At 35.5% G+C, this 12,000-nt stretch overlaps 3 protein-coding genes across 11 annotated transcripts in view; 2 read left to right on the forward strand and 1 right to left on the reverse strand.

Moving 5' to 3' along the window:
• Positions 1 to 836: 836 nt before the first annotated feature.
• On the reverse strand, positions 837 to 4,344 carry hmgb1b (high mobility group box 1b). 2 transcript variants are annotated; one of them, XM_087283395.1, is made up of 5 exons: positions 3,714 to 3,897; positions 2,056 to 2,211; positions 1,758 to 1,903; positions 1,501 to 1,675; positions 837 to 1,420 (listed from the first exon to the last, which is right to left on the reverse strand). In XM_087283395.1, the coding sequence occupies exons 2-5, from the start codon at positions 2,200 to 2,202 to the stop codon at positions 1,295 to 1,297; spliced, it is 594 nt and encodes a 197-aa protein (XP_087139521.1). In that variant the 5' UTR covers positions 2,203 to 2,211; positions 3,714 to 3,897; the 3' UTR covers positions 837 to 1,294. The 2 variants fall into 2 exon arrangements, with proteins under 2 accessions (XP_087139521.1, NP_001092721.2); NM_001099251.2 differs by lacking the exon at positions 3,714 to 3,897 and adding an exon at positions 4,230 to 4,344 and having other exon boundaries at positions 841 to 1,420.
• On the forward strand, positions 3,270 to 10,893 carry tex26 (testis expressed 26). 5 transcript variants are annotated; one of them, XM_087282319.1, is made up of 8 exons: positions 3,270 to 5,897; positions 6,377 to 6,458; positions 6,534 to 6,699; positions 8,252 to 8,405; positions 8,568 to 8,744; positions 8,909 to 9,070; positions 10,081 to 10,189; positions 10,725 to 10,893. In XM_087282319.1, exons 1-7 carry the CDS (start codon positions 5,888 to 5,890, stop codon positions 10,170 to 10,172), a joined length of 843 nt encoding a protein of 280 aa, XP_087138445.1. In that variant the 5' UTR covers positions 3,270 to 5,887; the 3' UTR covers positions 10,173 to 10,189; positions 10,725 to 10,893. The 5 variants fall into 5 exon arrangements, with proteins under 5 accessions (XP_087138445.1, XP_087138443.1, XP_087138444.1 ...); XM_087282317.1 differs by lacking the exon at positions 10,725 to 10,893 and having other exon boundaries at positions 3,270 to 4,516; positions 5,577 to 5,897; positions 10,086 to 10,325; XM_087282318.1 differs by lacking the exon at positions 10,725 to 10,893 and having other exon boundaries at positions 3,270 to 4,516; positions 5,577 to 5,897; positions 10,081 to 10,278.
• wdr95 (WD40 repeat domain 95) overlaps positions 10,682 to 12,000 on the forward strand; it is a 39,891-nt gene continuing 38,572 nt past the window's right edge. For 2 of the 4 annotated variants that reach the window (XM_087284356.1, XM_087284357.1), the window contains exon 1: positions 10,682 to 10,893. In XM_087284356.1, the coding sequence (XP_087140482.1) occupies positions 10,826 to 10,893 (68 nt within the window). In that variant the 5' untranslated portion in view covers positions 10,682 to 10,825. The remainder of the gene's footprint in view (positions 10,894 to 12,000) is intronic. The other 2 variants (XM_087284354.1, XM_087284355.1) reach the window with 1 other exon arrangement.

A 12,000-nucleotide genomic window follows, 5' to 3' on the forward strand; every position in this document is an offset into this window, starting at 1 on the left:
TCATAAGAGTGAGAATATGTATAATTTCATTTCCGAATACAGACTTTTCTTGTTTTCTGATTGTATACACCATGAAGAATTTATGCCAAAGCAAGCACAACGAATGAAGGTGAATATTACACAATTGCATAACTAATGAAGGTCTATATTATACATCAAAATTGCAAAAAAAGTTTTTAAAAATTGAAAAATTTTTTTTAAATGACTAATGCATATCAGTTCTTTGTCAACTTTAAAATATTAATTAACCAGTTCATAGAACAATGCAAACACAGACCAATCAGACTTAGATGAGTCAGAATATCTCATATTTGGTACAATTACTTCAAATATAAGTATAATAGTTTATTAGAATAATTTATACATAATAGTGTAGTATATTTTGATATATTTATTTATTATTTATATATTATCATTATAATTCATTTTCCTTCGACTTAGTCCTTTTATTCATCAGGGTCGCCACAGCGGAATGAACCACCAACTTATCCAGCATATCTTTTACGCAGCGGATGCCTTTCCAGCTGCAACCCAGTACTGGGAAGCATCCAAACACTCATTCACTGCGACCAATTTAGTTTATTAAATTCACCTATACCCCATGTCTTTGGACTGTGAGTAACCAGAGCACCCGGAGGAACCCCACACCAACATGGGGAGAACATGCAATCAGAAATGCCAACTGACCCAGGCAGGACTTAAACCAGCAACCTTCTTGCTGTGAGACGATAGTGCAAACCACTGAGCCCCCGTGTCACCCTCTATTATAATAATAGTAAATATATAATAGTTTATTGATTTTACTAAAATAGCCATGGAAGAAAAAAACAGGACAGTTTTCTTAAAAAAAGAAATGTTTAATTCAGACACATTCTTAAATGTCAAACAAAACTGCATTCTTGTAATTAGAGTGGTATTCAAAGTACAGTTAAAGGACCTTATGACTGCAAATACGAAAAATATTTGTAAAAACTAATATGATAGTGCACTACAGATCTACATAAACCAGATAATTGTGCTGTGCACCTTCAGAGAAACAGTACAGTTTATATTATTCAACCTTAAACTGTTCCTGGCAAGAACTACCACTAACAAAAACAAAGATAAAAAAATAATAAGACTCGAGACACATAGTGTTAACTTTACAAAAGGAGAATAACACTGTACATCTTAAAAACGTCGCATATACACAGCCTAACCATTCTTGTATCTGCTGTATTACGTTTGAAGATGTGAATCATGTACAATTGGGGTTATGGCATGAACAAGAACCTAGGCCACATCAGTAGCTAATCTACTCATCATCCTCCTCCTCTTCGTCGTCCTCCTCCTCATCGTCGTCTTCATCCTCCTCATCATCCTCCCCACCTTCTTTCTTTGAAAAGCCTGCAATTCCCTTTGTGCGGTACAGGGCAATATCCTACAGAAGATAAAAGCATTAACAAATGAGGCAAGTGCATCTACAAGCTAGCAAGTAAATGTAGGAAAAGGCTGCTTTACCTTGTCGTACTTCTCCTTGAGCTTTGCGGCTTTCTTTTCATAGGGCTGCTTCACTTCAGCTGATGAGCTGTTCCACATTTCTCCAAGCTTTTTGGCAATGTCGCCGATGGACAGACCAGGGTTTTCACCCTTTATCTTAGGGCGGTAATCACCACAGAAAATGAAGAACGCTGACCTTTGGGGGAAAAAAACATGCATTCAAATCAACCTATTTGTTCCCTTCATGCTTTCAATGGAAGTGCAAAGAGTGAACGTACGGTGGTCTCTTGGGTGCGTTGGGATCCTTAAACCTCTTCTTCTTCTCACCCTTTGGTGGGATGTAGTTCTTCATTTCCCTCTCATAGCGAACCTTATCTTGCTTGGCCATATCCTCAAACTTGCCCTTCTCTTTGGCAGACATTGTCTGTTCAGAATGAGAAAAGGCTTTAACAAAAGTGTAAGGTGTGTGTCTTGTTCGTTACTTATTTCTAAATGTCACCTTTTTTCCCCCCAAATATTCCTTAGAAAAATCAACAAATGTACTATTTTTATAACAGCATAATATTCATCCAGTACCTTCCATCGCTCTGAACACTTCTTGGAGAATTCAGAGAAGTTCACACTGGCTTCAGGGTGCTTCTTTTTGTGCTCCTCACGACAGGTTTGCACAAAGTAGGCATAAGAGGACATCTTTCCTCTGGGCTTCCTTGGATCTTTACCCATCTTTATCCTCTGGAAAACAAAATATTCTAAAATAAGTGAAAGTGACATGCTATAATGACTTATAATACGGTTTCTTATTTAATTAATTGGTATATTAACATATGATAAATGAGCATCATGTCATGTGCAAGTAAAGTGTCTTAGTTAATATTTCGAGTAATTTAATAAATTTAATTTAATATTTTAGGTTCTTTAGCTCTATAAAATGCTATGTAGTGTATGTAGTTTTCAAAACAGTGACATATACAAAAATATATAATATACATAGTGAGCAAAGTGTCTACTTTAATGATTTAAGTATTTTTTGTGAACATAATAGAAACATGGGTGAAACTCAGTTTTTTCATCATCCAGTGTAGCAGACACATTTATGTAATATAGAAACAATGTACAAAAAAAATGACTGTCATGTACATATATATATACACATATATATGCACGTGTATATATATGTGTGTGTGTGCAATAATACTAGGTTAAATGTTATTATATTTTAAAAGATAAAAACAAAATGGGTGAAGGAGTACATTGTTGTGTTTTCAAATAACGTTATTTCTGTAAATATACAAGAAAAATATGCTATATAAACTACTTTTTAGTCATGATGACACAATCTAATATATGTAATAAATTAAACCTTTATAAAAATTTTATTGTTTGATGCTTATAAATAATCCAGTTGTGTATATTGATATCTGCATGATGAGATGTACATTGAAATCGCATTACGAAGATGGACGCTGAGATGCACAAAGACCGCCTCAGGTTCACGGTGAAAGACAAGGACATCCTCCATTAGACGAATAAAAAATGCCATATTTGATGGTTTCATATTAATTCACACTCTTTTATTTTACTTTATGTATATCATGCATTAATGCAACATTTGCATAGTTTTCTACTAAAAGCGGGCAGATACATCATATAGGGCCCGCCTTAAAATGCCTAATCGGTGCAACAATAATATTTCTTCTTCCATTTTGAAAAAGCCGTCTTCATGAGAGAAAGTCCCCCTCAATTGTCTCCTCCCACATTCCTGGGTAATTTCGAGGACCCAAAATCACCGCACTTGGTCCGTTTTTCGCCTCTGGCCCGCCGCTTTGCGATATTATCGCCTCTCCTATGGAAGAAGTCGGTCTATGGACACAGTGTCTGTAACTATAAGCGCTTTGCAATGGGAGTTTCGCTCCCGTAAGGCCGCCGTTCAACTGGAGCCACATGAGCACAGTTAGCAGAGCCAACATGGCTCTCTCTCTCTCTCGCGCTCTCTCTCTCTCCCTTTATGTCTGCTAGGCAGAGCTCAATACACAAAACACCGGCGGTGGAAAACAGTAAAAATACTATTTTACTACCTCTTTCAAGGTCGAAAAACACTAGCATTCACTAAAACATACGTTCGGGCTTTCTAACGAGCTGAAAAAAGCACCGCAAATGAGCTTGGTTTAATTTTCTTTCTTTAGTTAAGTTGAACGCCGCTTACACCCCGTCAGTCTCCATCCCCCGCCACTCACAAGCAAAACGCACAGACTATCCTCCGCAAGCCAGCCATATTATATTACAGGACACGGCCGCACACGTCCCGTTGTGAATGACCAAAGAGAAAACGCATAAAACGACGAGCACACTCCCTGAGGACCGATGAATCTGCCCGCGGTGTTATTTTAGTCTGTACGTGAGAACGCCTCGCACGTCACTGCCTCACACAATAACAGCTTTAACTGAGACCTCAAAAAGCTAACTGCTTTAGCTGGGATGGCTACCTGACAAATATTACAACCCATCCTATTAAAGAGAGCTAGAATACTGTCATTTCTAAAGAAAAATAGCAGCAATGTATTTTTCTCAGAAGATTTTTTCCAGTCAGGACATTTCACTACTAAGCACTGACTGAATGACGGGCGAATAGATCTGACAAAGATTGGTCACTGCGTTCACCAAATACGCAACTACCAAGGGAAATTACGACGTTTTTTGAAAAAATTATTCATTAAGGACTTGACAAGCATATTTTGACAAAATTCACCAACCTTCTCTATCTGCAGCTTCTGTGGATGCCTAGATAATGGGGCTTTGAAGTACAATAACACCGATGCGCGCTCTTCCAAGTGCGTGTTGAGCTCCCCGTTCACGAGAGACACAGTCTACAGTCACGAATCCTATTGGCTACCGCCAAGTCTTGAACGCCTGTGATTGGCTGCCGGCGCACTATAGTCCCTACGATAGCTGAGCTGTGGTTGGCTGTTCGTTGGCTCAACGTCATTTATTTTCAACGGCGCGTGAATATGAAAAACCATCCATTGGAGCAAGTGTAATGGTATGAGACACCATTTGTACTGCTATAGACTTACTGTAGTACATGTACATACACCGTTAACGTTAAAGGAAAGGTTTTAAAGTATATAATGGACATTTGCAATAAGTCCATTGTATTTAAAGTATTTTACAGCAAAACTACGCATCAGTAACTGTCGTAAGAAAAAAAGATACCATCAGGGTGAAAATGATGGAGACGTGGAGGGGTCTGGCTCTTTAAACATCCATAGTGTTGTAAAACAATCTGTTTTAAGAATTAAACAAATTTAAATCTGCATATTAGCTAATTCAGAAGCATTGCAGACATTCTCTCTTAAGTAACATTTCATTAACTACTGTCAAATTTAACATTGATTAATAAATTAATTATAATTATTTGTTATCGTTATTTTTTTTTATTTTACAAAGCTGTTATAAACAGATTTAACAAACATGAGATCTAAGAGGAATCACCTTATCTATAATAATGCCTATAATAATTTTTATAATCAACAATCATTTTTATGCCTATAAAATTAATGACATCATCGATTGCATTCGTTAATTTAACGTGAAATAAATGAGTACATTTGTTTATAATCAAATTTTAAAATAATTTTGGTAGCTAATGGATGCAATAAATTTTATAGGGACAAAATGTTTTATTTTATTAGCTATTATCGTTGTTATAGTTAATTGTTTTTCAATATAGTGTTTTTCCATTCTTGATGATATGTACTAAATAATTGTATCCTTATTCATGAAGTGTGGATTTTTCATTGTTGTCTTAGAAATAGAGGGATTGAAAATGCAACATATGAAGTTTTCCACTGAGCGGCGCTACGCCCTAATGAAATATAAATATCTCCTGTGTGGTCGGAAATGAAAATCTGTATATTTGACCGGATTTGTTTCTTCAAAGTTAAAGAGTTGTTTTATTTGCTTTGAGTGAGAAATATATGTGACAATAAATGCAGCTCTCGTGTAATTATTGCATGTTTTTTTTTTTTACATGGAAAATGTATTATTTAGCTGACCTTAAACCATAACCTTATTGTGCTGTTCTTTTAACACATTTTCAGCGGGTTTTGGGGTTTACGTGCATCCCTCATCCTCTGTAAAAAATACCACCGGAGAGCGTCAGATTGCCATCGCGAACCTGTTGTGCGTCTCCTATAACAACACCAGCTCATAAAACCTGTCATTACTCATTGGCCGTTCAGACCAGCTGAAAACTTTTACAAGTTTTTTTTAAGTATTTCAAGTTGTCAAAAGAAAACGTCCAAGCAGGATTATAAATAGTTCGATTCCTGAAGCGATGTGACAAGCAAAACGACGAGTTGTGGACCAAGCAGATTCTGGACGATTCACTGTACAAGAGTTAAAGACAACCATGGCAAAATGTAAGACATGTTTATTGCAAATAAATAAATAAAATTTCTTTTATTTTAGAAAGATTAATAAATTGTTTGGGCGATATGCTGACTTAGTGGGTAGCACTGTCGCCCAACAGCAAGAAGGTCGCTGGTTCGAGCCTCAGCTGGGTCAGCTGGCATTTCTGTGTGGAGTTTGCATGTTCTCCCTGTGTTTGCGTGGGTTTCCTCCGGGTGCTCCGGTTTCCCCCTCTGTCCAAAAACATGTGCAATAGGTGAACTGATTACACTAAATTGTCCGTAGTAGGTATATGTGTGTGTAAATGAGAGTGTATGGGCGTTTCCCATTGCTGGGTTTGCAGCTGGAAAGGCATCCACTGTGTAAAACATATGCTGGATAAGTTGACGGTTCATTCCGCTGTGGCAACCCCGGATTAATAAAGGACTAAGCCGGAAAGAAAATGAATGAATTAATAATCAATTGTTTCTTTCACCTTGTTTCAATCTAGATGTCAACAAAAAATGGGAAGCATTTGAGACCTCTCATGAAAGAGATTTTATTCATAGACCCATCTTACCTCTATCAATAAGGTGAGTGCCTGTTAACAGAAGAAATGCACTTGTCAGGACATTTAACAAATAATTTTATTTTAATTCAAATACTAGGCCAAAAACATCTGTCAGGGTCATTAGAAATTCATACATACTGGACAATCCAGTGGGTGCAACTGTATACAGTGAAGACTTCTGCTCGAGGCCTGTGCCAAAGACGGCTTGCATAAGATCTGCAACAGCATCAGGAAACAGAAGAAATAACCCGCACCCAAGCAAGGTCAATTGGCAGATTTTGTCATTTATTCTGTTTTGATAGTGCAAATGTATTTAATGGGGTATATGCTCAGCTAGTGTTTTTTAACCAATGATAAACGTTCAGTGAAAGCTTAATGTGACTATATTCAGTTTCATTAGGTTTCTTTTACAGCATCAATGTTGTAATGTAATTACAGTACATTTAGTTAAAGAGACTTAAGCATTCATTTAGTTGTTCAAGCATAGCACAAGATGAAAGACCGTGTAACCACTAGTGCCATCAGGATCAGCAGGCGAGCACAGAAACTCCATTGAAAATATATTTTATTATTAAGACATAGTGGGGTTGAAATAGAGTTTAATGCAGTGCTTCCTGTCTGGTCTGAGACCCACTTTATATTGCATATCTAACAGACAGTAAAGATCTCATATTTTTAAAGAATTCAGACCTTAAACATGACATTTTATAATGGAAAAACAGTTCACCCAAAGCGTTGAGGCTGCCTGGCTGAAATTAAAAGTCTGTGTGTATATACCCCATTAACAGCCACTTTATCAGGTTCATCTGTTCAACTGCTTATTAATGCAATCTCTAATCAGTCCATCACATGGCTGCAACTGAATTTGTGAATTTGTAAAAAGTGAATTTTGGCATGTTGGTCAAGTCAATCTGCTAAATCTTAAACCAAGTTTTAAGAGATTTTAGAAGTGGTGCCAGACAAGCTGGTTTGAATGTTTAAGAAACTGCTGATCAACTGAGACTTTCACACACAATCATCTCCAAAGTTTACGAGGGTCACAACATTTGGACAGCAGAAAAATTGAAAAAGTGTTGCCTGGCATGATGAGTCTCAATTTTTGCTGCATCGTTCAAAAAATAGGATCAGAATTGTGCATATACCTCTCAAAAGAATGGATCCGTTCTGCCTTGTATTAATTTTGCTGGTGATGTATTGTGTGGGGGATGTTTTTTGGCAGACTTTGGGCTATTTAGTGCCAACAGAGCAATTCTTAAACACCACATCCTACCTGAGTACTGTTGCTGACCATCTAAATCCTATGACCACAGTGTGCCCATCTTGCTATAACAAGATCTCAATCCAATAAAGCAGACTCAAGACTCAATTCAAGTCATCATTATTTCTCTTGGACTTTTTTCAATGTAGATTGTGTCAGAGCAGATGAACAGAATAAATGCCATAAATTATTTTAGATTATGGAACATTCCAGCAAATCAGGCAGGCATGAGCAGAGTTCGCGTCACATATGTGCAGCTGGCGATTCTGTTGCAACTGAGTAATGCTATTATTTTAGTATGGACTAAATTATATGAGAAATGATTCTAAAACATTGATGAATCTATGCAATGAAGAATTAAAACGTTTTTTAGGACAAAAAAAAAATGTCCAACCCAGTACCATCAAGGTGTACCAAATAAAGTGGCCATTGATCATAATTTGAAAGTGTCTCATGTAAATGTGAGCACATCAAAACAACTATATATTTGTATTCTGCGAAAGAAACAAGCCATACAGATTTGAAAATCAAAATCAAAATGTGCTGTATCAACACAGGCGTTCATGATATGGGGGCATTCTGCAGATCATATGAAACAGTTTGATGGCAGTTCCCCTCTGCAAATCAATTTAACTGAGAAGGAAATTCAAAAGGCTTTAAGTGATCAGTGCATGTCGACATACAAATCTGACTTTCTTGGATTACCTCAAGGTAAGGTTTTGGAGTTATTGTACAGAGACTAATTCAGTTTTTATGCATTGAAAGTGTTATTTAATATTAACATAACACAACATAAGATTTAAAGACTGATGTAGATGTTACTATTACTCAAGCATCTCAGTGTTTTTTTATTGTATTCTGTCAAAATCACAGTGATCATGAAGAAAAATGCCTTTATTGTGCCTTTTAAACACAATCAAGCTGTCCATTACTTCACCCAAACTGAAATGAGACACAACTATTGCTCACCCATTATTAAACCTGAGCTGTTGGGGAACACCACTCGCTATGGATGCAATAAACTGCATGGTGTAGCGGCAAGGGGAATTGGTAAGCTTCTGCTAATTTACAACATTTCTGTATCTGTGGACTATTAATACTTGTTTGTTCGGTTAGTTTCAATTTAAGAGGTACACTATTCAAATACTGTTATCAAAACACCACTATACCAGTGTGTCACACAGGTTAAAGAGGAATAACATTTTTTATTTGAGTTCCTACAGTTGATCACAGTCACATCGATAAACAGGAGCGCAGCAAACTACAGAGCACATACAATAAACATTTTGCAAGAAAATATACAGATGTCTCCTCAGGGCTCAAGTCAGTCTCACCTGAGACTGTTCTGCAGTTTTGTAAGACACTATCCAATAAAGGTAAGATAGTTTGATACTGTGCATTCTTACTGAAACATTACAATTGAATGCATTAAAGTCTAGTTTAAGTCAGAATTATTAGCCCCCCTTTGATTTTTTTTTTTTAAATATTTCCTAAATGATGTTTAACAGAGCAATGAAATTTTCACAGTTTGTCTTATAATATTTTTTCTTCTGGAGAAAGTCTTATTTGTTTTATTTCGGCTAGAATAAAAGCAGTTTTTTAAATTTTTAAAAACTATATTAGGGACAAAAATATTAGCAACTGTAAGCTATTTTTCATGATAGTCTACAGAACAAACCATCGTTATACAATAACCTGCCTAACTACCCTAACCTGCCTAGTTAACCTAATTAACCTAGTTAAGCCTTTAAATGCCATTTAAAACTGTATAGAAGTGTCTTAAAGAATATCTAGTCAAATATTATTTACTGTCATCATGGCAAAGATAAAATTAATCAAGTTATTAGATTTATTAAATTAATCAAGTTATTAGAGATGAGTTATTAAAACTATTGTGTTTAGAAATGTGTTAAAGAAATCTCTGTTAAACAGAAATTGGGAAAAAGATTAAACGGGGGCGAATAATTTAGGGGGGGCTAATAATTCTGACTTCAACTGTATGTGTTATGCTGTTTCAAAAGTTCCTAATTAGTTTCGGAGGTCTCTTACAATAGATATGCATCCATCAAAGGTCATAAATCCCCTGAATATTCTCATTATAAAATTGCATTATCGCTATTTTTTCCTCAGTTTGTTCAAAGATCTGGTCTCAACCTCTTCTTTCGGATAGCATACTATCCGCTTTTTAAGTCTGACATCACTCAAAACATCTTCCATGTCCAAGCTCTCTATCAAACTGTACAGGGAAACTCAACAAACATTACTAATAATACAGTAATCATACAGCTTTGACCCAGAAACAGTATACCATCATGACTTAAGCATAATTCTCACAGTATTGTAAAATATATGTATGTGCTAAGTATTTTTATTTATTTTTTCCCAGAAAAGAAGGAAGTGAAGTCACTACACATAACCAATCCCTCTGCTTATGGATGCAAACTGGAGAGGATGTCAGCCTGGCCAGGACCTTTATGAACATGCCATCGTGAACTGTGAAAACACTCAGTCTCTTTATTGTACATATTCAAATGATGTGTTTAATAATACACTGAAAAATGTTTAATAGACATAACCCTCTACACAGTGGTAATAACTTCTTTTTTTAGCAATAGATTCTCTATTACAAAATAGATTTCAAAAATAATGTTAAGTATTTGTTTATGGAGAATAATGAATCTCTTGAAAAATCTATACTATATAATAAGGCATGCAATATATTTTTAAGGATCTTGGCACAATAAAGGCATTGGATACATACTGTGTAATGTCTGGTAACCATTTCAATGCTAGTCATTTTGCAGTAGTCGGATGTGCACAACAAGGTGTGAAAAAGAAACACTATTTAAAAACCACAGATATCTTACTGAAATACTTTTCAGAAAAGTGAAAAATTAAGAGCGTCATGTTATGGCAAACAGACATTTCTGCATTGGATTGAATGAGGCTCTTGTTACACTGCATGCGCAGACACCCCGCTGTGTTTTGTATATCAGGTAACCTGAGACTCAGGTGTGCTCTGTCTCTAAGCTCTCTAAGCCATAGATCGTGCAGCAAAACAAGCAAGCAGCCTCTAAGGAGAACGAAAGTCACACTGAGAAGACAAGAGTCTCTCTCAGATCTCTCCCGATATGCCACTAGGCAGGAAAATTCGGGCCTCATCTGCTGGAGCCCAACTTGAGACCCATAACAAGCCCAGGTATTCTGCTTTATTCTGCTTTTTATTGATCTATATCTGAACAAAGCGTCCTGTTCCCTCGTTTAAACATTTAATTTGCTCAGCACCACTTTGACGCAGCTTCTGATGCAGAGACTCATTTGTTCTGCTTCACGGCTTTCATCTCGGTATGAGGTCTGGGTTTCGCACCACATTGATATTCAGTCATTTTGCAGCACCTGACCTTGAGATACACTCCTCCTGTTGTTCATAATGTTTACTGTTGCCAGGGAGTAAGGAAGATGGTTGATGTCGGTGCCTTGCTGGAACATTGTATCAATCAGTTTGTGTCCTTGAGGATTAATTCATTTATGTTTTGACAGACAAATATGGAGATGTTTCTTGGCTCCAATTTGATTTGGCTTAACCCACCCTTGGCTTTAGCTTTGCAAAATGAAATTTAGGAAGCGCTAAGTTTTCTCTTATTAGAGTGAAGTGAGATATGCTTGCCTTTGTTTATTCAGATTAGCATGGCATACAACACCACACACACACACACACACACACACACACACACACACACACACACACACACACACATATATATATATATATATATATATATATATATATATATATATATATATATATATATATATATATTTTTTTTTTTTTTATAACAGAACTGATGCTTTATGGTGGAACTGTATTTGCTCTTAGAAATAATGGTTCTCTTTTGATGTTGATTGTTCATTGATTTAATGATTCAAAAACTTTAGCAAGCATAAAAACTTTCCATTGCACAAAATATCTTTAAATGATTTTACACTAACAAACTGCTTTTGAATTGTTTATTTTCAGTTGTTTCATTTATTAAGATAATCTTCCCAGTTCACAAGAACATTTTTCAATTATTCTTCTTTTTATTAAAAATTGGTTACTTCAAAATTGTAAATTTATTTACAACTATGAATACAATTTTTGTTTTACAATTTTTAATTTTTAGACATTAAATAAATTGTATAGTTAAACTTTCATTGTGAAATATAAACAAATACAACTAAAAATTGCAACAAATATAAGTATATATATATATATATATATATATATATATATATATATATATATATATATATATATAAAATATAA

Source organism: Danio rerio, chromosome 15 (assembly GCF_052040795.2).
Source record: "Danio rerio strain M-AB ecotype USA chromosome 15, GRCz13ab, whole genome shotgun sequence".
Taxonomy (NCBI): domain Eukaryota; kingdom Metazoa; phylum Chordata; class Actinopteri; order Cypriniformes; family Danionidae; genus Danio; species Danio rerio.

Coding starts and splice junctions, on each gene's coding strand:
- hmgb1b (XM_087283395.1), bottom strand. CDS start 2,202: ATGGGTAAAGATCCAAGGAAGCCCAGAGGAAAGATGTCCTCTTATGCC. Junction 1,904..2,055: donor AGTGTTCAGAGCGATGGAAG/GTACTGGATGAA, acceptor CATTCTGAACAG/ACAATGTCTGCCAAAGAGAA. Junction 1,676..1,757: donor AACGCACCCAAGAGACCACC/GTACGTTCACTC, acceptor TTTCCCCCAAAG/GTCAGCGTTCTTCATTTTCT.
- tex26 (XM_087282316.1), top strand. Junction 6,459..6,533: donor ATCTTACCTCTATCAATAAG/GTGAGTGCCTGT, acceptor TTCAAATACTAG/GCCAAAAACATCTGTCAGGG. Junction 8,406..8,567: donor CTTTCTTGGATTACCTCAAG/GTAAGGTTTTGG, acceptor TCAAAATCACAG/TGATCATGAAGAAAAATGCC.